General features: G+C 44.2%; 1 protein-coding gene across 3 annotated transcripts; it reads left to right on the plus strand.

Moving 5' to 3' along the window:
• The first annotated feature begins 493 nt into the window (after positions 1–493).
• On the plus strand, positions 494–21,192 carry TNFRSF9 (TNF receptor superfamily member 9). Of its 3 annotated transcripts, none has more exons than XM_005544888.5 (8): positions 494–549; positions 1,259–1,442; positions 2,593–2,700; positions 3,090–3,227; positions 3,648–3,714; positions 6,596–6,726; positions 8,159–8,290; positions 20,563–21,192. In XM_005544888.5, the coding sequence occupies exons 2-8, from the start codon at positions 1,343–1,345 to the stop codon at positions 20,649–20,651; spliced, it is 765 nt and encodes a 254-aa protein (XP_005544945.1). In that variant the 5' UTR covers positions 494–549; positions 1,259–1,342; the 3' UTR covers positions 20,652–21,192. The 3 variants fall into 3 exon arrangements, with proteins under 3 accessions (XP_005544945.1, XP_065386258.1, XP_005544947.1); XM_065530186.2 differs by having other exon boundaries at positions 3,153–3,227; XM_005544890.5 differs by having other exon boundaries at positions 1,309–1,442.
• Positions 21,193–23,894: the final 2,702 nt, after the last annotated feature.

The raw sequence follows: 23,894 nt of genomic DNA on the forward strand, positions 1-23,894 counted from the left end.
ACAGCAGTCATACAAAGTTCTAGGGTTCTTTCGAGGATAGTGTGTATTCACCACAGTGCACCTCTGACGCCTCGGACGTCGGCTATGCTCAAGTAATGACAGCTATTGCTTTACAGTAACTGTGGAGTTAAGGGACCGCATATGGCAAAATGCTGATCATTATTTTGAAGTTGGTTTCGTCCCTCTAATCTCAAATCCAGTATTTTAGGGACATGCTAAATGGTTTGTCCTGGAGAGCTGTGTTAAGGGACAAAATCCTTTTCCCTACATCAGCTATGACACATCCTGACAGTAGAGAGCAGCTTCCAAGAAGCAATTTAAAATGCCATTATCAGGCAGGGACAGGGGCTCTAGGGGATTTTGGGGTCAGCAGATGTGAAATGAACGATTTCACAGAGCTGTTACAGAGCGGTGATGGGAATTTCCTACGAGACCCCGCCCCCAGCTGAGTCATCCACTCCTGTTCGACCTGAAGTCCTCCCCCTCCTGAGCTGCAGAAGCCTGAAGACCAAGCAGTGGAAAGTTCTCCAGCAGCCCTGAGATCGCAAGGTCTGTCCATTTGGGGGAGTGGGTGGGGGCACTGAGAGGGGGTGAGGATAGAACTTTTGCTCCCTTTGCCCATTTCTAGACTTTTTCTCCTTCTAATCTATAATAACTTCTCTTCAATAGCCCATTAAATAAACATCAATAACTTGGCCTGAAGAGAGTTTTTCACTCCTGAGTTTTGTTACCATACAAGCTTCACATCTCAGAACATGTCTGTGTTGAAGAAAATGTGTTAGTGAGTTGAACAGGGAGGTCTTTCCACCTGTTAGTAGTTAGGTGTTCAGCTAAAGGGGGAAGAGTGATTTTGTGATAGCTTCTTCTTGAACTGAATTGTCTGATGCCCCTGACAGATTCTGTTTGTAAGGAGTTTATTCCAGGGGCAGTAAGTAATTGGCATTATTGCTGGATGGTACTGCAAAGTACCTATGAAAGTCCCCAAAAGTTCTGGCTATTGTTATTTCCGCATTTCGGCAGAACATGATGGAAAATGCACCCTCAGACTTTGGCAAACGTGCACAAAGCAGTGTGTTTAATCATGCCTGCCTTGTTGTAGTGGTTTCTATGAATTTGCTACTTTTCCACAATATTCCATCATTAATTGTTCCTGAAAAACCCTGAGTTTTCCTCTTGTAGAATTGTATAGGTAATGATTGCAAATAGATAATTTTGAAAGGAGAAACCACCTTTCCTTGGAAATGTTTACCTTTTGCAGAGTGACATTTGTGAGACCAGCTAATTTGATTAAAATTCTCTTGGAATCAGCTTTGCTAGTATCATACCTGTACCAGATTTCATCATGGGAAACAGCTGTTACAACATAGTAGCCACTCTGTTGCTGGTCCTGAACTTTGAGAGGACAAGATCCTTGCAGGATCTGTGTAGTAACTGCCCAGCTGGTGAGTACCCAGTTATCATGTGCATTTGATCTGTTCTGTTGGAAGTATGGTTCAGTTAGTCTAGTAGTCAGGGCCAATGAGCTCCCTTTTAAGGAACAGAAAATGAAAATTCATTCATTTACAAATATTTATTGGATGCTACAACCTAGCTGTGTGAACACAGCAGTCATTCCACCTCTTGTGCCTTGACTTTCTCATCTGGGGATAATAAGGGAACCTGTTTTATAGGATGGCTGGGAGGATCAAATGAAGGGCTTAGAACAGTGCATGGCACATGGCAAGACTGTGGTATTTATTTGTGGCAATTATTTGTGGACTGAGCTTTCTAAATATTGGAAGAAACATCCATTTGACAAGACAGAAGTTTTTACTTACCAAAATGTAAATAAATGTTAGTTTTGTGTGTAGGACTTTGTGCTCAGACTGGGGGCAGAGCAGCGAGTAAGTGGGTGGTAAAGGGCTTAACAGAGTGGGGAAAGTCAGGTGCATTTAAATTTTAGTGTAGGACATTGATGTCCTCCTGGATCCAGTCATACTCATCTCCTAGATCAATCAAGATAATAATTGTGTTTTATTCAATAGATAAAGTATTTTCTTTCTGCTGATTTATTTGTTACAATATCTGTTTTTGTTTTTTTTTGTTTGTTTGTTTTTGTTTTGAGACAGAGTCTCACTCTGTCACCCAGGCTGGAGTGCAGTGGCATGATCTCAGCTCATTGCAACCTTGGCCTCCCAGGTTCAAGCAATTCTCCTGCCTCAGCCTCCCAAGTAGCTGGGATTACAGACGTGCACCACTGCGCATGGCTAATTTTTGTATTTTTAGTAGAGACAGGGTTTCATCATGTTGGCCAGGCTGGTCTTGAACTCCTGACCTCAGTTGATCTGCCCGCCTTGGCCTCCCAAAGCGCTGGGATTACAGGTGTGAGCCATTGCACCTAGCCTGTATTTTGTTATTTCTAATTCTGTGATTACACAAAGAATAATCTTGCAAATGTATCATTTTAGGAAGTCAATCAAACTAATGTCTATCACTGTGGCATCTAGAAAACTCATCATTCTTTTATAATCCTATTTTCTTGTAAACTTCAGAATGCCTTGGGTGACGATTGCCCATTGTCAAATGTGTACCATTATTGTCTGCCTTTCTTAGGTACATTCTGTGATAATAACAGGAGTCAGATTTGCAGTCCCTGTCCTCCAAATAGTTTCTCCAGCGCAGGTGGACAAAGGACCTGTGACATATGCAGGCAGTGTAAAGGTATGAGTTCAAAGATATTTTCTTCTTCTAGAAGATAGTTGGGAAGATAAGCTTTTCTTTCCTCTTTACTAACTGCTGTCTTTTGAAAATCTCAAGTGTCAAAGACTCTGATTCTTCTGACAACCAGCAGGTCCAGTAAAATAATATCGGGTGACAGCAATTATTTGTGGACTGAGCTTTCTAAATATTAGAGGAAACATTCATTTGACAAGAGAGAAGTTTTTACTTACCAAAATGTAAAAATGTCATTACGGAGATTTAAAAGTAAACTTTAAAATCACTGGGAACACTGTAGTTGAGTGAGCATGACTGTTACTGCAGAGCGTAAATTTGCTTCCTGGATTTGGAGGTCAAGTGTAATAAAACGGGGGCTGGGGGGTACTTTGTAGGTGTTTTCAAGACCAGGAAGGAGTGTTCCTCCACCAGCAATGCAGAGTGTGACTGCATTTCAGGATATCACTGCCTGGGGGCAGAATGCAGCATGTGTGAACAGGATTGTAAACAAGGTCAAGAATTGACAAAAAAAGGTACGTTTGCGTTTGCGCTTCTTTGATCTAGAGTAGTTTTGTGATGTAGACAAACTTAGCTTAGGTCTTGATCCTTTGAAAATAAACAGATTTGTAGAACCTTAAAGTAACAAGTGAGTATATGATATGTCATATTTTAATTAATAAAATATTTCCGTTATTTCTTCATAAATGGAAGTAATTTGAAATCAGAAAGTTTGTTAATTGCCAGAACCATTCATCTTCACACATTTCAGACATAGACAATACTTTATGTACAGTTAGAATAAAAACTAGCCATCTTAGGGTATTGTTTCAAGAATTATAGAATAATTTGTGCAGATTGCATTACGGTAATGATTTTATTAAGTTCATCACAGGGAAAGTTACCAAATGATGAAAATGCTTCTTTTTTGTTATTGCTTTCGTTTTTAATGCAAGGTTGTAAAGACTGTTGCTTTGGGACATTTAATGACCAGAAACGTGGCATCTGTCGACCCTGGACAAAGTAGGTATCATTTCCTTTAGTTTATGGAATAAAGGATCTGGGTTAAATTTTTTGGAAGATAAGGAATGCTATCATTGAAGCTTATTTTGCACCCATCAAGTGTAGACAGAATGTAACATACTAATAGGCAGTGTGGGAACACTGTGAGGTTGTAGCAACTCAATAGGCAAAGTGGGCATTTTCTCCAGAAACAGTGCCTGGAACATTTAGATCAGAATTGCCAGTGGAGGGTGGGCACGTGCAGTGGCTCACGCCTGTAATCCCAGCACTTTGGGAGGCTGAGGCAGGAGGACTGCTTGAGCCCAGGAGTTCGAAACCAGCCTGGGTGAGACCCCGTCTCTACAAAAAATCAAAAAATTTGCCAGGCATAATGGCACATGCCTATAGCCTTCCCAGCTATAGAGAAGGCTGATGAGGCAGGAGGATCACCTGAGTCTGGGAGGTTACGGCTGCAATGAGGTATGATCGCACCATTGCACTCCAGAGCAGAGACCCTGTCTCAAAAGAAAGGAAAAGAATTGCCAGTGGAACTTTGCCACTGTCTGCCTCTTCTCTGTTTCCTTCTCATTCCTTTGCTGCCTGTTATCTTCTCTTGTTGATCAGCCCATCTCCATGTGCTCAATGCCAGCCCCTAGAATGATACAGAAGTAACTAATTGCTCGTTACCCTCCAAAATGTGGCACACACTTGGGCACACAAGGCCATCACAGGTGGTAAAAAGCCAGTAGTATACGAGAGAATGTGACTGTTGTTTTGTGGAATCAGAACTCACACTGTGGTCTGTGGATAGGTGCTGGTCCACACATGGCTTGTCCTGTGCCCCCATCAACAGCGGTGTAGGGTTAGAGAGTAAGCATTTAGAAACTTTTAAGGCAAATTGGCAGAGTAATGTGGTCTGTTGACTAAGAATAAAAATTTGGGTGTTGTATTTTATATGTATTTGTTCTTTTTCCATTTGATTTTCTTACTAGAAAATCATTTTTATTATTTTACTTTGACATTTTTATTGTATTTCAAAAGTGTATTGGTTTATAACAGACTGGAAAGTGACTTTTTTGGAGAGAAAACAAAGTGTTTTAAAACAGGAATCATGGTATCCCTCTGCTTTTGTTATTTACAATTTATCAGCATCAGAGTGGCTGACAAATGGAATCGTGATTCACAAGAAAAGTATTAACTGTTTTCTCGGACTTAGCTGAATTCTCTCTTTGGAAAGTGGTTTTTTAAAAAAGGTCTGTTTTGTTTGTTTGTTTGTTTGTTTGTTTGTTTGTTTTGAGATGGAGTTTCACTCTTCTTGCCCAGGCTGGAGGGCAATGGCGCCGTCTCGCCTCACTGCAACCTCCACCTTCCAGGTTCAAGCAATTCTCCTGCCTCGGCCTCCGGAGCAGCTTGGATTACAGGTGCACGCCACCACGCCTGGCTAATGTTTTTGTATTTTTAGTAGAGATGGGGTTTCACTATGTTAGCCAGGCTGGTCTTGCACTCCTGACCTCAAGTGATCCACCCACCTTGGCTTCCCAAAGTGCTGGGATTCCAGGCATGAGCCACCGTGCCCGGCTGGAAAGTGGCTTTTTAAAAAAAGTCTTTCAATACAAATTTTTCAGAGTTGTTAAGTGAGTCTGCGTGGAAGAGTGGGTTTAATCTGGCTCTGAAGGATGGGTGGATTTGGGGTCGGTAAAGGGACGAGGGAAAGGCGTAACAAGAACAGCAACAATGATGGCAGTAATGGTGATGATGATGATGATGGCTGCCATTTACTCAGCGTGTCAGACGTGCAAGAGTGTGTCACTGACTCTCGCTCGTTTGTTCTTTGAAACAGTTCTGGCAGCACATACAATCCTAATTTTGCAGATGAGAAAACCGAGGCTTAGGGAGGTTTCATTTTTCTTTTCTTTTCTTTCTGAGACAGCATCAAACTCCTGCGTTCAAGTGATCAGCCTGGAACTCCTGGGTTCAAGTGGTCCTCCCACCTCAGTCTCCTGAGTAGCTGGGACCACAGGCATGCACCACCAGCTAATTTTTTTTGGTTTGTTTTTTAATTTTTGTAGAGATGGGGTCTTGCTATGTGACTCAGGCTGGTCTCCAGTGCCTGGTCTCAAGTGATCCTCTGGCCTCAGCCTACCAAAGTGTTGGGATTGCAGGCGTGAGCCACCGTGCCTGGGCTACAGAGATTTCTTTTTTTTTTTTTTTTTTTTTTTTTTGAGACGGAGTCTCGCTCTGTCGCCCAGGCTGGAGTGCAGTGGCCGGATCTCAGCTCACTGCAAGCTCCGCCTCCCGGGTTCGGGCCATTCTCCTGTCTCAGCCTCCTGAGTAGCTGGGACTACAGGCGCCCGCCACCTCGCCCGGCTAGTTTTTTGTATTTTTTAGTAGAGACGGGGTTTCACCTTGTTAGCCAGGATGGTCTCGATCTCCTGACCTAGTGATCCGCCCATCTCGGCCTCCCAAAGTGCTGGGATTACAGGCTTGAGCCACCGCGCCCGGCCCAGAGATTTCTTAACTTGCCCAAGGTCATTCTGGAAAGCAGCAGACCCAGGGCTCAAACCCCGGTTTGCCTGATGCCAGTGCCAGACCTGTTAACCCTATGCTGGCCTTCATCCGTGCCAGAGATGGTCAAGTCTGATTAAGAAACTGGGGGTGAGAGACTAACCAGGCAAAACAGCCTGAACTAAGCTGTCACCGAACAGAAGGAAGCCATGGAAAGCTGCAGGGAGCCAGATAGTCAAGTGGAAGTTTCTCAAAATATCTTTGCATCGCCTTCGAACCCAGACCCATATATCTTTTTCACTAGGCTACTTCATTGGGTAAAAACTGACAAAGTTTTAAATCAGAATCGTCTGGACCTAAGTTAATTATTTAAACTCTTTTCATTGAACTGTCTAAGCTGTTCTTTGGATGGAAAGTCTGTGCTTGTGAATGGGACGAAGGAGAGGGACGTGGTCTGCGGACCATCTCCAGCCGACCTCTCTCCAGGAGCATCCTCTGCGACCCCGCCTGCCCCTGCGAGAGAGCCAGGTAGCTGGGCTATGCCATTCAATCAAAGTGTATATCTTATGGCGATTCCAGATGGTATCTAAATCGCCCCAATATCATGATGTCTCACATCTCCACCTACAACAGGCACCGCCCACGTGCATTCCTTCCTGAATCCTGCCCTCAGGGACCCAGCAGGTTCCTTCCCAGGCATTTGTTATTCAGTCTGAGATACACATTTGTAAGCAGTGCCAGAGGACACTTCACCCAGACAGAGTCTATATCTTTATCAATGCCAAGGAAAGGGGATTATAAGGTCCCATATTTTCTTTTCTTTTCTTTTTTTTTCTTTAAGAGAGTTCCTTACTCTGTGCCAGGCTGGAGTGCAGTGGCATGATCTTGGCTCACTGCAACCTCCACCTCCTGTGCTCAACCAATCCTCCCACCTCAGCCTCCCCAATCGCTGGGACTGTAGGCACGCACCACCACACCTGGCTAATTTTTGTTTTTTGTTTTTTTTTTTTTTTTGGTAGAGTTGGGGTCTTGCTATGTTGCCCAGGCTGCTCTCAAACTCCTGGGCTCAAGCAATCCTCCTGCCTTGGCCTCCCAAAGTGTTGGGATTACAGGCATGAGCTGCCGCGTCCGGCCCCTGGGTCCCATATTTTCTATGTGCTAGAAAGGACAAACTGCTTAATTTTTGTGGCCTCTAGGAAAACTATTAAGTTTCTTTCTTTTTTTTTTTTTTTTTTTTGAGACGGAGTCTGTGTCACCCAGGCTGGAGTGCAATGGCGCGATCTTGGCTCACCACAACCTCCGCTTCCCAGGCTCAAGCGATTCTTCTGCCTCAGCCTCCTGAGTAGCTGGGATTACAGGCGCCCACCATGGTGCCCACCTAAGTTTTGTATTTTTGGTAGAGATGGAGTTTCTCCATGTTGGCCAGGCTGGTTTCAAACTCTTGACCTCAGTTGATCTGCTCACCTTGGCTTCCCAAAGTGCTGGGATTGCAGGCATGAGCCACCGCCCAGCCATTCAGTTTCTTTTTTTCTTTTCTTTTCTTTTCTTTTCTTTTTTTTTTTGAGATGGAGTCTCGCTCTGTTGCCCAGGTTGGAGTGTGGGGGCACCATCTCAGCTCACCACAAACTCCGCCTCCCGGGTTCAAGCGGTTTTCCTGCCTCAGCCTCCCAAGTAGCTGGGATTACAAGTGCCTGCCACCACTGTGTTGGCCAGGCTGGTCTTGAAATCCTGACTGTAAGTGATCCTCCTGCCTCGGCCTTCCAAAGTATCGGGATTACAGGCATGAGCCACCATGTCTTGCCTTTTTAAAAGTTTTCCAAGTTTACTCCATTAGCAGGTTGGAGATGCCCAAGGCTCTGATTCTTCTCATGCTTAGGAGTTTACCAGTGTAAATATACACATGGGTGTATGAGTGTCCATACATTTCTGCATGCGTTTCTCCTTTTGCTGTGTTTTGCAGGACACTCTCCGCAGATCATCTTCTTTCTTGCGCTGACTTCGACTGTGGTACTCTTCCTGCTGTTCTTCCTCGTGCTCCGTTTCTCTGTTGTTAAACGGAGCAGAAAGAAACTCCTGTATATATTCAAACAACGTAAGATTAATGTAATCATATTAGAGCTCTGGCAAAGCAAAGCTTTTTATAATAGAAAGGAAAAGATGATTCTTTAAAAAATTCTAGAAATGAGGTTCATATAGCCCGGTGGTTATCAAGCAGGGGCAATTTCGTCCCCGGGAGTATTTGGTGGCGGTGGTGGTGGTGATTAGGGTGATTAGGTGGTGATTGGCATCTAGTGAGTAGAGGCCAGTGATGCTGCTAAACTCCTACCATGCACGGGACAGCCTCCCAGCAAAGAATGATGCTGCCTAAATGTCAACAGTGCTGAGGTGGAGAAAGCTTGCGTATAGAAGAGCACACCTCGGTTCTAGAAAAATGTCAGATTTAAATATGCTGCAGCCTTGGATTATTGTGTGTGTGTATGTGTGTGTGCGCGCGTACGTGTGTGAGTGCCTGTGTGTGCGTGTGTGTATGTGTGCGTGCATGTGTGTGCGTGTGCGTGCCTTGTGTGTGTGCGTGCGTCTGTGCGTGCCTCTGTGTGTGTGTGTGTGTGTATGTGTGCGTGCATGTGTGTGCATGTGCGTGCCTTGTGTGTGTACGTGTGTGTGTGTGTGTATGTGCGTATGGAGGACACTGGCAAATAAGAATCAGAAAACCATGCTCCCCCCATGTCCCCATGTCCCTCTGGTTGATAAACTGGTTTAAAATGAGTTTAGACCCGTGTTTGAGGAAGGCAGAGAGAACAAAGAGGGAGTTTGAAGGGGGTTTAACAAATGGAGTATTACAGCACCAGTATGGATTACATGAAAAATTTCAATAATGAATTTCATTCATTCATTTGTTCAACAAGGTATTATTTCTATAAGGTACTCAGCAAGTACCTGGCACAGAGTCAGCACCCACTAGACAAAAGCCATTGATATTTATTTGAAAAAGTGTATAGATGGAAGGCAACCTGTTTTTTGTCTTCGTGAAGGATAGAACAAGACATAACAGGCTTAATAAGACTTAATAAGAGGGATATAATAGAAGGAGCTTTTTGAGAGCAAAATTTTAACCCAAAACACCATGTAAGACCAGAATGTGTCTATTTGTAGGTTGTTAAAAATATATGTGCAGGAACAGCATTAGTAAAGTTTTTTTTTTCCTTTTCCTTTTTTTTTTTTGGAGACGGAGTTTTGCCCTTGTTGCCCAGGCTGGAGTGCAATGGCACAATCTCGGCTTACCGCAACCTCCATTCACTGCAACCTCCTCCTCCCGGGTTCAAGCGATTCTCCTGCTTCAGCCTTCCTAGTAGCTGGGATTACAGGCATGCACCACCATGCCCAGCTAATTTTGTATTTTTAGTAGAGACGGGGTTTCTCCATGTTGGTCAGGCTGGTCTTGAACTCCCGACCTCAGGTGATCCGCCCGCCTCGGCCTCCCAAAGTGCTGGGATTACAGGCGAGAGCCACTGCGCTCGGCCAGTAAAGTCTTATCTAATAAATTATGCTAATTTATTTAAAGCCTCTTTTTAAAGCAATATAGAACTTTTTTACATTGTGACCTATATAGAAAAATGCATAAATGCAAAGTTTAACAAATTGTCATAAACGAACATCCAAATAACTCTACCAGGATCAAGAACTGGAACGTAACCCATTCCTGAAGCCCTGGGCTGCCCTTTCTAGATCACAGCCTTCCTTGCCTACTAGTGCTAACCACATCTAGACTTGTATGGTATTAACTTCCTTTTGCTATAGTTTTGCTACCCAACAACACAGTTTTATCAGGCTGCTGTGAACTTCATACAATAGAATCACACTGTGTTTTCTGTATCTTGCTCCTTCTTTCAACGTTGTATCATGAAGATTCATCCACGTTGAGTTCATCTTTAGTTGATTTCCATTGTTGCACACTCTTTTATTGAATGATGACATTGTTGTTTACTCATTCTAATATTGATGGACAGCGGGATCACTTCCAGCTTGGGGTTATTACACGCAATGACATTTGAATATTTTTGTCCGTGTATCTCAGCACATGTAAACACGTGTTTCTGGTTTGGTTGTGTTTTTAAACCTAGGAATAACATTGCTGAGCTACAAGGAACGTGTGTCTTGGTCTTGAATATGCCAAACTGTTTTCCAAAATGATTGGACCCCATTTACACTGCCCTGGTAGTAATGATGTTCTTTTTACTCCACATCCCCTGATAACTCTTGGCATCATTGGACTATTTTTATCGATATGGTGGGCGGATAGTCGTATCTCATTGTGGTTTTAACTTACACTTCCTGGTTGCTAGTGAGGTTAGATGCCTTTTCATGTTATTTTGGCTATTTCCTCTTTAGTGAAGGGCCTGATCAAGTCTTTTGAGTATTTTCTCATAGGATTGTCTGTCCTCTTCTTACGTATAGGAAGTTTTTAGTCTGCTGTTCATGAGCTGCAAATATCTTTTCCTAGTCTGTGGTTTGCTCTTTCATTCTCTTTTTGAGGTCTACACCTCCAATTTAAACCTCTATGCTCTCACTTAAGCCTGATTTCGGTTTTGTCTTTTGTTTTTTTGAGACAGGGTCTACTGTGTCACCCAGGCTGAAGTGCAGTGGTGTGATCACAGCTCACTGCAGCCTCGGACTCCAGAGCTCAAGCAATCTCCTGCCTCGGCCTACTAAATAGCTGGGACTATAGGTGCCTGCTACAACGCAGAGCTAATTTTTAATTGATTTTTAATTTTTTTTGTGGAGACGGGGTCTCGCTATGTTGTCCAGGCCAGTCTTAAACTCCTGGGCTCAAGTGGTCCTCCCACCTCGGTTTCCCAAAGTGCTGGACTTAATCCTGATTTAAAGGACTACCTCTGCAACAAAGTTCCATCCACACCCCAGACTGCAACAAAGTTCTTTAGAAAATGCTTTTCAAAAGTATTTATGAGTAATTAGTGAGTTTCAGTGGAACCGTAATCCATTTTTTAAAAGTTTTTAGGACACTCCCTGGTGGTCCAGTGGTTAGGATTCGGCGTTCACCGTCGCAATCTGGGTTCGATTCCCAGTCAGGGAAGTCTTCCTTCTGGCCGGGCGCGGTGGCTCACACCTGTAATCCCAGCACTCTGGGGGGGCCGAGGCAGGCAGATCACCTGAGGTCAGGAGTTCAATACCAGCCTGGCCATGGTGAAACCCCCTCTCTACTAAAAATACAAAAAATTAGCCAGGCGTGGTGGTGGGTGCCTGTAATCCCGCCAGCTACTCGGGAGGCTGAGACAGGAGAATCGCTTGAACCTGGGAGGCGGAGGTTGCAGTGAATGGAGATTGCGCCACTGCACTCCAGCCTGGGCAACAAGAGCGAAACTCTGTCTCAAAAAAAAAAGTTTTTAGTCATTTAAAAGAAATTTTGATTTTGACATAATTATAGATTCACAGGAATTTGCCAAGACAGGTACATCTCTCATGCCATTTCTGGGTTCCATCCTCCAGTGCAATGGCAAAGCAGGAAATTGACGTTGGCATGGTGTGTGTGTGTACTTTGTCCCTTTGTCACACATGTGAAATCGTATAACAACCAACACAATAAAATCAGAACTTTCCATCACCGCCAAGATCTTCTCCCACTACTCCTTTCTAGTCAGGTGCTCTCCCTCTCCCCACCATCCCCTGGCAACCACTTATCTGTCTTCCATCTCTATACTTTTGTTATTTAAGGAATATTGTGTGAATAGAATCATACAGCACGTGTCAAGCTAAATCACAGACAGAGAAAGAGGCTCTCTAAAAGATTATGGTATTTTTTTCAGGAGTAGCATTGCAGTGGGAATATGATGGGTGTATTCAGGGAGGTAAAGGTGACAAGAGTTTTTAAAAGAAAAAATGATGGGCCGGGCGCAGCGGCTCATGCCTGTAATCCCAGCACTTTGGGAAGCCGAGGTGGGTGGACCACCTGAGGTCAGGAGTTCGAGACCAGCCTGGCCAACATGGTGATACCCCATCTCAACTAAAAATACAAAAAGTTAGCCCAGTGTGGTGGCATGTGCCTGTAATCCCAGGTACTCAGGAGGCTGAGGCACGAGAATTGCTTGAACCTGGGAGGCAGAAGTTTCAGTGAGCCGATATCACGTCCTACACTCCAGCCTGGGTGACAGAGCAAGACTCTGTCTCAAAAAAAGAAAAAAGAAAAACTGAGGAGGATTATGTAAGTTATTTTGAAACAATGATCCTTTGCTACAAAGATCAATACCCGCAGAAGTATTTTTTTGTGTAAGACACAGTAGCCTTTGTGCAAGGTTGTGGTTTCTGCAGTCTTGTGATAGTTGTTTTTATCAGGCATGCACGCATAAGAAACCCTCTTCATGGCCTTCCCTGGCTCCGTTTGTCAGAGTTTTTTTAAAAAATTTTGAGACAGAATCTCCGTGTGTCGTTCAGGCTGGAGTTCAGTGGTGTGATCTCCGCTCGCTGCAACCTCCGCCTCCTGGGTTCAAGCGATTTTCGTGCCTCAGCCTCCTGAGTAGCTGGGATCACAGGCAGCCGCCACCATGCCTGGCTATAGTAGAGATGAGATTTTGCCATGTTAGCCAGGCTGGTCTTGAACTCCTGGCCTCATGTGATCTGCCTGCCTCGGCCTCCCAAAGTGCTGGGATTACAGGCGTGAGTCACCATGCCCGGCCCATTTGTCAGGGTTTTGACACAAGTTACTCCATTTTGATTCTGACAACTTTTACAAACGTGAACTTTTTTAAGATTTTGCTTTTTCACTCAGCAGAATGCCCTTGATATTCATCCAAGTTGCTGTGTGTTTCAATGATTCGTTCTTTTTCCTTGCTGAATAGTATTCCATGATACGCTTGTGCCACAGTTTGTTTTACCATGCACCCATTAAAAGATATTTTGTTTGCTTTTTGTTTTGACTATTACATATAAAGCTGCGAGGAATAATTATGTACAGTTTTTGTGTGGGCATGTATTTTGTATCTCTATGAGAAATATTCAGGAGTGCAATTCCTGGGCTACACGTTTGGTGCTTGTTTAGTTTTTAAGAAGTTGCCAGCTGGGCGCGGTGGCTCAAGCCTGTTATCCCAGCACTTTGGGAGGCCGAGACGGGCAGATCACAAGGTCAGGAGATCGAGACCATCCTGGCTAACACAGTGAAACCCCATCTCTACTAAAAAATGCAAGAAAACTAGCCGGGCGAGTTGGCGGGCGCCTGTAGTCCCAGCTACTCGGGAGGCTGAGGTAACAGAATGGCGTAAACCCAGGAGGCGGAGCTTGCAGTGAGCTGAGATCCGGCCACTGCACTCCAGCCTGGGTGACAGAGCGAGACTCTGTCTCAAAAAAAAAAAAAAAAAAAAAAAAAAGAAGTTGCCAAACTATTTTCCAGAGGAAGCGTATCATTTTACATTCTCATCGGAGTTTTTCTGCATCCTTGCTCGCATTTTGCATTGCCTCAATTTTTATTTCAGCTGTTCTAATAGGTGTGTAGTGACATCTCATTGGGGCTTTAATTTGCATTTGCCTTATGGGTGGACATCTTTTCATATGCTTATTTTCCATTTTTATGTCTTCTTCAGTGAAGTGTTTTTCAGATCTTTCGCCTATTTTCTAGTTGGATTATTTGTTTTACTGTTGAGATCCAAGAGTTCTTTATGTTTCCCAGATAGGAGTCCTTTGGCATATATATGATTTACAAATATTTTCTCCCAGTCAGTAGCTTGCCTTTTCATCCTCTTCACGGGCTCTTCCACAGAGAAAAGCTACTCAATTTTGATGAAGTCCAATTTATGGGTTTTTTTCATTGATGGAGTCATGTCTAAGAATTCTTCATTAAGTCCCGGGTCTCAAAGAATTAGATTTTTTTTCCTCTGTCTCTTATAACTTTTACAATTTTTTATTTTATATTTAAATCTTGATTTTTTTTTTTTTTTTTTCCTGAGACAGGGTCTCTGCTTTGTCACCCAGGCTGGAGTGCACTGGTGTGATCATGGCTCACTGCAGCCTCCACCTCCTGGGCTTAAGTGATCCTCCCTCCTTGGCCTCCCAAGTAGCTGGGACTACAGGAGTGTGCCACCACTTGCCGCAGACCTATTGGACTGAACAAAGTGGGGAGAACGTGGGAATAAAAGACAAGAGACAAAAGAGTATATTTGGAAGAAGGAGTCAGGGGTAACCTTGCGTCTAGTGGACAAAGGCCCTGAACTTTACACAGCCCACTGTCTTTATTAGGCAAAAGAGATAGCGAGAAAGTGGGGATGATTGTCCTGTCAGTAATTGTCAGTTGGCCATTTGGTGTTTGGTTCACAGCAGACTTGAGAGACCGCATCCTTTGAACAATAGGTGCTAGATTTCTCAGTAGATAACTTCAAGGAGCCAGGGAGTGATGTCCCTCAGCAAACCTTTTGGCGGCAAGGCAGTGTGAGTTTGCTCACATCTTGCATTCATGATAAACACTTTGCTGTTTGATCATATAGCCTCCAGCGGAATGTTGAGTTGGTCATGTCTCACGGCTTCGGCTCCCTGCATGCCTGGGTAATTTTTTATTTATTTATTTATTTCGAGACAGAGTCTCACTATGTTGCCCAGGCTGGTCTTGAACTCCTGGCCTCAAACAATCCTCCTGCCTTGACCTCCCAAAGTGCTGGGATTACAGGTGTGAGCCGCTGTGCCAAGCCTTGATTCATTTTAAATTTTTCGTATAAAGTGTGAGAGGTTTTAGCCAAGTCTTTTTTTGTTGTTGTTTTTGGCCTAGGGGTGTCCAATTGCTCTAGCATCACTAGTGGAAAACATTAGTCTTCTTTCATTGTAGCTTTGTCAAAAGTAAGTTGGCTGCAATTACGTGGGGCTATCTGGTTCCCCTCTTCTGTTCCACTGATCCATGTGTTTCTTCCTCTGCCGATACCACACAGTCTTGATTACTGTGGTTATCCATAAACACTGAAATTGGGTAGAGGGTGGTAGTTTCTCCCGCTTTATTATTTCGTTTCAGAGTTGTTTTATCTATTCTAGTTCCTTTGCATTTCCACATACATTTTAGGATAATATCTATATCTACAAAAAGCTGGCTGGGATTCTGATAACAGTTGTGTTAAATCTGCATATCAGTTTGGGGCGAATTGACATCTTTACTATGTGAAGTACAGTCACGTATCACTTAACGACAGGGGTACGTTCTGAGAAATGTGTTGTTAGGTGATTTCGTTGTTGTGTGAACATCATAGAGGGCACTTAGGCAAACCTAGACAGTACAGCCTACCATACACCTAGGCTGGATGGTATAGCCTGTCGCTCCTGTGCTACAAACCTGTAGGGCGTGTGACTGTACCGAATACCACAGGCAACTGTAACATAATGGTATTTGTGTGGCTAAACATACCTAAACACAGAAGAGGTACCATGAAAATAATATGATTTTTGCCAGGCGCGGTAGCTCACATCTGTAATCCCAACATTTTGGGAGACCAAGGTGGGCAGATCACCTGAGGTCAGGAGTTCGAGACCAGCCTGGCCAACATGGCAAAACCCCGTTTCTACTAAAAATACAAAAATTAGCTGGGCGTGGTGGCACGTGCCTGTAATTCCAGCTACTCAGGAGGCTGAGGTGGGAGAACCCCTTGAACCTGGGAGGCAGAGGTTGCAGTGAGCCGTGATCACACCACTGCACTCCAGGCTGGGCAACAGAGTGAGACTCCATTAGGAATGGGGCCACACGGCAGGAGGAGAGTGGTGGGCGAGCGCGTGAAGCTTCCTCTGTATTTATAGCCGCTCCCCATCACTTGCATTACCGCCTGGTCTCCGCCTCCTGTCACGTCAGCAGCAGCATTAGAGTCTCATAGCAGCATGAATCCTATTGTGAGCTGCGCACGGGAGGGATCTGAGTTGCGGCTCCTTAAGAGAATCTAGTGTCTGATGATCTGTCCCTGTCTCCCATCACCCTTAGATGGGACTGTCTAGTTGCAGGAAAACAAGCTCAGGCTCCCACTGATTCTACATTATGGGGAGTTGTATAATTACTTCTTTATATATTACAATGTAATAATAATAGGAATAAAGTGCACAATAAATGTAATGCGCTTGAATCATCCCGAAACCATCCCCCCACCCAGTCCATGGAAAAATTGTCTTCCACCAAACTGATCCCTCTTGCCAAAAAGGCTGGGGACCTCTGCTGTATATGACTGTAGTCTTATAAACACTGTACACTTAAGCTAAACTAAATTTATTTAAAATGTTTTCTTTCTTCAGTAATAAATTAACCTTAGCTTACTGTAACTTTTAACTTCATAAACTTTAATTTAATTTTTTAAATTTTTTTTTTTTTTTTTTTTTTTTTGAGGCACCGTCTGCTGCCTAGGCTGGAATGCAGTGGCAAGATCTTGGCTCACTGCAGCCTCCACCTCCCAGGTTCAAGTGATTCTCCTGCCTCAGCCCCCCAAGTAGCTGGGACTACAGGCAGCTGCCACCACACCTGGCTAATTTTTGTATTAGAGATGGGGTTTCACCATGTTGGCCAGGCTGGTCTCGAACTCCTGAGCTCCGGTAATCTGCCCACCTCAGCCTCCCAAAGTGCTGAGATTACAGGCATGAGCCATCACACCCAGCCTATAAACTTAAAAACAATTTTTTAAACTTTTTGACTCTTATAATAACTCTTAGCTTAAAACACAAGCACATTGTACAGCTGCACAAAAATATTTTCTCTTTATTTCCTTATTCTATAAACTTATCTATTTAAAAGTTTTTAAATTGTTTTTTACTTTTTAAACTTTGTTGTGAAAAACTAAGACACAAACACACATATTAGCCTAGACCCACACAGAGTTGGTGTCTGCCACCTCCACATCTTGTCCCACTGGAAGATCTTCGGGGCAAAACCATGCACGTAGCTGTCATCTTCTATGAGAACAATGTCTTCTTCTGGAATATCTGGAATACCTCCCAAAGGACCTGCCTGAGGCTGTTTTACAATTAACTGTTTTTTTGTTTGTTTGTTGTTTGTTTTTTTTTGAGACAGAGTCTTGCTCTGTTGCCCAGGCTGGAGTGCAATGGGGCGGTCTCGGCTCACTGCAACCTCTGCCTCCTGGGTTCAAGGGATTCTCCTGTCTCAGCCTCCCAAGTAGCTGGGATTACAGGTGCATGGCACCACGCCCGGCTAATGTTTTGTACTTTAGTAGAGACGGAGTTTCACTGTGTTGCCCAGGCTAATCTCGAACTCCTGAGCTCAGGCAATCCACCGCCTCGGCCTCCTAAAGTGCTGGGATTACAGGTATGAGCCACCACACCTGGCCTTAACTGGTTATCTGCGTGTGTGTGTGTGTGTGTGTGTGTGTGTGCGTGGAATATACTCTAACTATAAAAAGTATGGCATAGTAAGTCCATAAACTACTAACATACTCATTCATTGTTATTATCAAGTATTATGTGCCGTACGTAATTGCATATGCTACACTTTATACAACTGGCAGCTCAGTAGGTTTTTTACATCAGTATCACCACAAACGTGAGCAGTGAGCAGTGCTGCAGTGTTACGATGGTTGGACATCACGAGGCAACAGGAACTTTTCAGCTCCACTATAATCTTATGGGACCACGATCATATATGCGGTCTGTTTTCAACCAAAACATCGTTTTACGCTGTATGACTGTATTCCAATGCACAAACATGGTATGTCTCTCCATTTATTTATATATTTTAAAATGTCTTTCACAGCATTTTGTAGTTTTCACTATACAAGTTCTGTATGCGTTTTGTTAGATTTAGGCCTAAGGAAAAAAAAATTTTTTTGAAGACAGGGTCTTGCTTGCTGTATTACCCAGGTTGGAGTGCAGTGGCATGATCACGGCTCACTGCAGCCTCAACCTCCTGGGCTCAAGTGATCCTCCCACCTCAGTCTCCAGAGTAGCTGAGACCACTGGCATGTGCCACCACCCCTGGCTAACTTTTAAATGTTTTGTAGAGACAGGGCCTTGCTGTGTTACCAAAGATGGTCTAGAACTCCTGGACTCAAGCAATCCTCCTGCCTTGGCCCCCATAGTACTGGGATTACAGGCATGAGCCCCCACGCCCAGTTTCTAGATCTAATTTAGGTCTTGTATTTTCTCAGGGTTCCTCTGACATCACTCTAGGGAAGGAGGAAGGATGGGCAGCTTGTTACAGCCAGGCAGGGGTGGAGGAAGTTTGGGTTCTGCGCTATACCTCCTGGAGGGTGAGCGTCTCCTTTTTATTACTAGACATGTGGGAGTTCCAGCTCCCACTAGGCCTCCTCTGACACCACCCCAGGAAGGACGGGGAGATGAGGCTTAATCCACGGTGAGGGAGGAAGTTCAGGTTCTCTACCCAGTCTTTCCTGGTGGGCTTGCAGGTGGAGCCACTGTGTTTTTTGTGGTGTTTTGTTAGAATTGAGTGGTTATTGTCTAGAAGGTTTTGGGCCAGGCGCAGTGGCTCATGCCTGTAACCTCAGCACTTTGGGAGGCCGAGGCAAGCAGATCATAAGGTCAGGAGTTCAAGACCAGCCTGGCCAATATGGTGAAACCCCATCTCTACTAAAAATACAAAAATTAGCTGGGCGTGGTGGGGGGTGCCTGTAGTCCTAGCTACTCGGGAGACTGAGGCAAGAGAATCACTTGAACCTGAGAGGTGGAGGTTGCAGTGAGATGAGATTGCGCCATTGCACTCCAGTCTGGGTGACAGAGAGAGACTCCGTCTCAAAAGAAAAAAAAAAAAAGAAGCTTTTAGTCTTGCTCTGCTGCCCCTTTCCTAGTCTCACAACTAGGGAGTACAAACTCTTCTTAGTTTTTTTTGTGTGTGTTTTTTGAGATGGAGTCTTGCTCTGTTACCCAGGCTGGAGTGCAGTGGTGCAATCTCAGCTCACTGCAACCTCCGCCTCCCAGGTTCAAGCGATTCTCCTGCCTCAGCCGCTTGAGTAGCTAAGATTACAGGTGTGCGCCACCATGCCCAGCTAATTTTTGTGTTTTTAGTAGAGACAGGGTTTCGCCATGTTGGCCAGGCTGGTCTCAAACTTCTGACCTCAGATGTTCTGCCTGCTTTGGCCTCCCAAAATGCTTGGATTACAGATGTGAGGCACCACACCTGGCCTCTTCTTGGTTTTCGTTTTGCTTTGTCCATACTATTGGCATGTTTAGGTTGCTGCTTCTCTGGTTCCCAGTCAGAGGGAAACGAGGCAGAAAGAAGCCCATTGCCTTGTTGTTTCTTGGGTCTGGAGATCACGGCCCCATTGGCCTTCCTCTCTCTGCCTTTGGAGAGGTTTTCAGCAGTGCTCAGCGGGACAAATACGGAAAGCATGACATCTCAATCTTCCCAGAAGAGATCTCCATTTTGAAATTCATCTTTGGATCAATTTCAAAAGACATCCCGCTGGTATTTCTGAACATCTTGCCAGTTTTTCATAAGTTCTAGGAGATGGTGTGGTTATTTGGGTTGGGTTATTTTTTTATAGCAACAAGCATATGAACTTGGGGTAGGACTTTTTGACTTGCTTGTCTGTAAATAAATACCTGCTTAGGATTGAAAAACTGCTGAGCACTAACATAAATACTTCACTAACATGTAAAAGAAAGCCCGGCAGCTCATGCGCAGATAGGTTCTTGGTTCCTAACGATGGAAGTCGTGGGGATACCTCCACACTCTTGGAGTCATAGCATTGTGTTCCAAAGAAACCATTGGATCTTGAATCTACGTAACCCTCAAGACGAAAATATGTGCTGCTGAATTGAAACTAGAGCTATTATTGGGATATGGCTAATATTTTATGCTTTAGTGATTCATGCTTATGATTTATTTTTAGCTAATGTAGAAAATAAAGAAAATAATTCTTAAAGACCAGTAAAAATATTTGGTCAACGGAAACAAATGTCAAATAATCTCCAGAGGAAGTTCATCCTTGCTGTTACCTCTCTTGTGGATGTTTGTTAAAAGTATTATTATTATTATTATTTTTGAGACAGAGTTTCGCCATTGTCACCCAGGCTAGAGTGCAATGACGCAATCTCGGCTCACTGCAACCTTCGTCTCCCGGGTTCAAGCGATTCTCCTGCCTCAGCCTCCCCAGTAGCTGGGATTACAGGCACCCGCTACCACGCCCGGCTAATTTTTGTAGTTTTAGTGGAGATGGGGTTTTGCTATGTTGGCCAGGCTGGTCTCGAACTCCTGACCTCAAGTGATCTGCCCACCTCGGTCTTCCAAAGTGCTGGGATTACAGGCGTCAGCCACTGCGCCTGGCTGAGTTTGTTAAAATTAAAAGGGAGACTGTCTGCAGCTGTAATTTATGGAAAATAAGTGTTAAATGATTCAAATAGACAACAAAATATATGTATCTTTAAAAATTTTTTTAGCATTTATGAGACCGGTACAAACCACTCAAGAGGAAGATGGATGTAGCTGCCGATTTCCAGAAGAAGAAGAAGGAGGATGTGAACTGTGAAATGGAAGTCGATAGGGCTGTTGGGACTTCCTTGAAAAGAAGCAAGGAGATATGAGTCATCTCACTATCACAGTTTTCAAAATCAAGAACACCATCCTACAAATACCCAGGATTCCCCCAACACATGTTCTTTCCTCAGTGCCAATGAGTTGGCCTTTAAAAACACACCACTTCCTTTTTTTTTTTTTTTTTTTTTTGGACAGGGTCTCACTCTGTCACCCAGGCCGGAGTGCAGTGGCACCATCACGGCTCTCTGCAGCCTTGACCTGCAGGAGCTCACGTGATCCTCCTGCCTCAGTCTCCTGAGTAGCTGGAACTATAAGGAAGAACCATCACACCTGACTAACTGTTCTGTTTTTTGTTTTGGTAGAGAAGGCATTTCGTCATGTTGTCCAGGCTGGTTTCATACTCCTAGGCTCACTTTGGCCTCCCAAAGTGCTCGGATTACAGACATGAGCCGCCATGCCTGGGCAAAATAATGCACCACTTTTAACAGAACAGACAGATGGGGCCAGAGCTGGTGATAAAAAAGCATTTTCTAGATACCACTTAACAGGCTTGAGCTAGTTTTTTTGAAATCCAAAGAAAATCATAGTTTAAATTCAATTATGTAGGCCAGTGGTCCAACTACAATGATAGTCAAAATCAGTGCAGGTTTGTGTTTTGGTGCTAATATGACATATGTCAGTAAGCCACAAGGTGCAGTAAGTGCCCCAACTAAACTTCCCATTGGTTCTGTCATGTAACATGACATGCTCCACCGTCAGGGGAGTATGAGGAGACTGCCTGTCTCTGCGGTCAAGAGCAAAAAACCTCAGGTCTGGAGGAAGTTTTGGAAAGAGTTCAAGTGTCTGCATATCCTGTACACCACCTGCCTTTGTCCTGCTCCCTTTCAAGCCAAGTTATATTCTAAAAATTCTTAACTTTTAACATAATATTTTATACAAAAGCCAATAAATGAACCACACACGATAGGTGTGAAGTACAGTGAGAAAATGAACACCTGCGAGCTCACCGTCCTACCACAGCACTAGAGTGGGGGCCGCCAAACTCCCATGGCCAAACCTGGTGCACCATTTGCCTTTGTTTGTTTGTTTGCTTGCTTGAGACAGAGTCTTGCTATGTTGCCCAGGCTGGAATGGAGTGGCTACTCACAGGCACAGTCATAGCACACTTTAGCCTTAAACTCCTGGGCTCACGTGATCCACCCGCCTCAGTCTCCCAAGTAACTGGGATTACAGTTGCAAACCTGGCATGGCTGCCGTTGTTTGGCTTATGATCTAAGGATAGCTTTTTAAATTTTATTTATTTATTTATTTGTTTGAGACAGGGTCTCACTCTGTCGCCCAGGCTGGTGTGCAGTGGTGCGATCTTGGCTCACTGCAACCTCTGCCTCCCGGTTCAAGCAATTCTCGTGCCTCAGCTTCCAGAGTAGCTGGGATTACAGGTGTGCACCACTGCACCTGACTAATTTTTATATTTTTAGTAGAGACGGGGTTTCACCATGTTGGCCAGGCTGATCTCGAACTCCTGGCCTCAAGTGATCCACCCACCTCGGCCTCCCACAGTGCTGGGATTACAGGCATGAGTCACTGGGCCCAGCCAGCTTTTACATTTTTAAATGGTTTAAAAGTAATCCAAGGAAGAATAATAGCTTATGGCACAAAAAGTTATATAAAACTGAAATTTCAGAGTCAATAGGTAAAGTTCTACTGAACACAGCCACACACATTTATTTATATACTAAGACTGGCTTTGCACTACCAGAGCAGCGCTGAGTAGGTGTGACAGAGACTCCATAGACCACAAATCCAAAATGTTTAATATCTGAACACTTACAGGGTCAAAGTCAAGGTCAGAGCCACCATCCATGTGCTGCTTTCTCCCCTCACCTTCTGTCCATCCCCAGACAGCCTTTCTTAGGAATTTTGAGTCTATCTTTCCCTTGCTTAAAAAAATCATTTCTCATATAATTATGTATCCTAAAACTATGTTATTTAGTTTGGCTTGTTTTTGAGCTTTATGAAAATTGTATTAGGCTATATGGAGACTTCTGTGGCTTGCCTGAATCACTCAAAATTATATTTATAAGACTCATTGTGGCCAGGCATGGTGGCTCATACCTGTAATCCCAGCACTTTGGGAGGCCAAACCGGGTGGATCACCTGAGGTCAGGAGTTCGAGACAAGACTTGCCAACATGGTGAAACCCCATCTCTACAAAAAATACAAAAATTAGCCAGGCATTGTGGCGGGTGCCTGTAATACCAGCTACTCAGGAGGTTGAGGCAGAAGAATCGCTTGCCCCAGGGAGGCAAAGGTTGCAGTGAGCCGAGATTGCACCACTGCACTCCAGCCTGGGTGACAAGAGCAAGACTCTGTCTTAAAAAAAAAAAAAAAAAAAGACTCATTGTGTTGTCGTGTGTAGCTTTAGTGCATTCGTCTTAACTCTGCTGGAAATATGCCATTATTTATAGATCCATCCTCTACCAAGAGATGCTGGGTTTTTACCAGGTGTTTCGAAATCATGGGCAATGTTGTCATGGATGTTATTTTACGCATCTCCTCTGCAGAAGTGTCTCCAGGGGAAGTTTCTAAAAATGGAAGGCTGGGTCTTAGGGCATGTGATGCTCAACTTTACGAGCTGGTGCCTATATCAGTTAGGACATGCTAAGTTATGTAGAAGTAACAAATAATTCCCCAACTCTTAATAGATTGCAACGAAACAACAAAGGTGCATTTCTTTTTCTTTCTCTCTTTCTTTTTCTTTTTTTTTTTTTTTTTTTGAGACAGTGTCTCACTCTGTCTCCCAGGTTGGAGTGTAGTGGTGCGATCTTGGCTCACTGCAACCTCTGCCTCCCGGGTTCAAGTGATCTCCCTGCCTCAGCTTCCTGAGTAGCTGAGACTACAGGCCCATGCCACCACACCCAGCTAAGTTTTGTATTTTTAGTAGAGACAGGGTTTCACCATGTTGGCCAGGCTGGTCTCGAACTCCTGACCTTAGGTGATCTGCCTGCCTTGGCCTTCCAAAGTGCTGGATTACAGGCGTGAGCCACCGTGCCTGGCCATTTCTTACACTTTTGTGTGATATGCCTATTGCAAGCTTGCCATGCCTCTGTCCCATGTTATTTCACTCTGGGATTTAGGTGGAGGGAGCAGCTTCTCTTTGGAACACTGGCCATCACATGGCAAATGGATATCTGTCACTTCTGCTCCTATTTAGTTGGTTCTACTGTAACCTTTA

The sequence above is a fragment of the Macaca fascicularis genome, chromosome 1, assembly GCF_037993035.2.
Source record: "Macaca fascicularis isolate 582-1 chromosome 1, T2T-MFA8v1.1".
Taxonomy (NCBI): Eukaryota; Metazoa; Chordata; class Mammalia; order Primates; family Cercopithecidae; genus Macaca; species Macaca fascicularis.

Bases quoted from the DNA above. Each gene is read 5' to 3' on its own strand.
- TNFRSF9 (XM_005544888.5), top strand. From the start codon at position 1,343: ATGGGAAACAGCTGTTACAACATAGTAGCCACTCTGTTGCTGGTCCTG. The intron at 1,443-2,592 runs GTGAGTACCCAG...TGCCTTTCTTAG, and splicing joins GTGTAGTAACTGCCCAGCTG to GTACATTCTGTGATAATAAC. The intron at 3,715-6,595 runs GTAGGTATCATT...GAACTGTCTAAG, and splicing joins ATCTGTCGACCCTGGACAAA to CTGTTCTTTGGATGGAAAGT.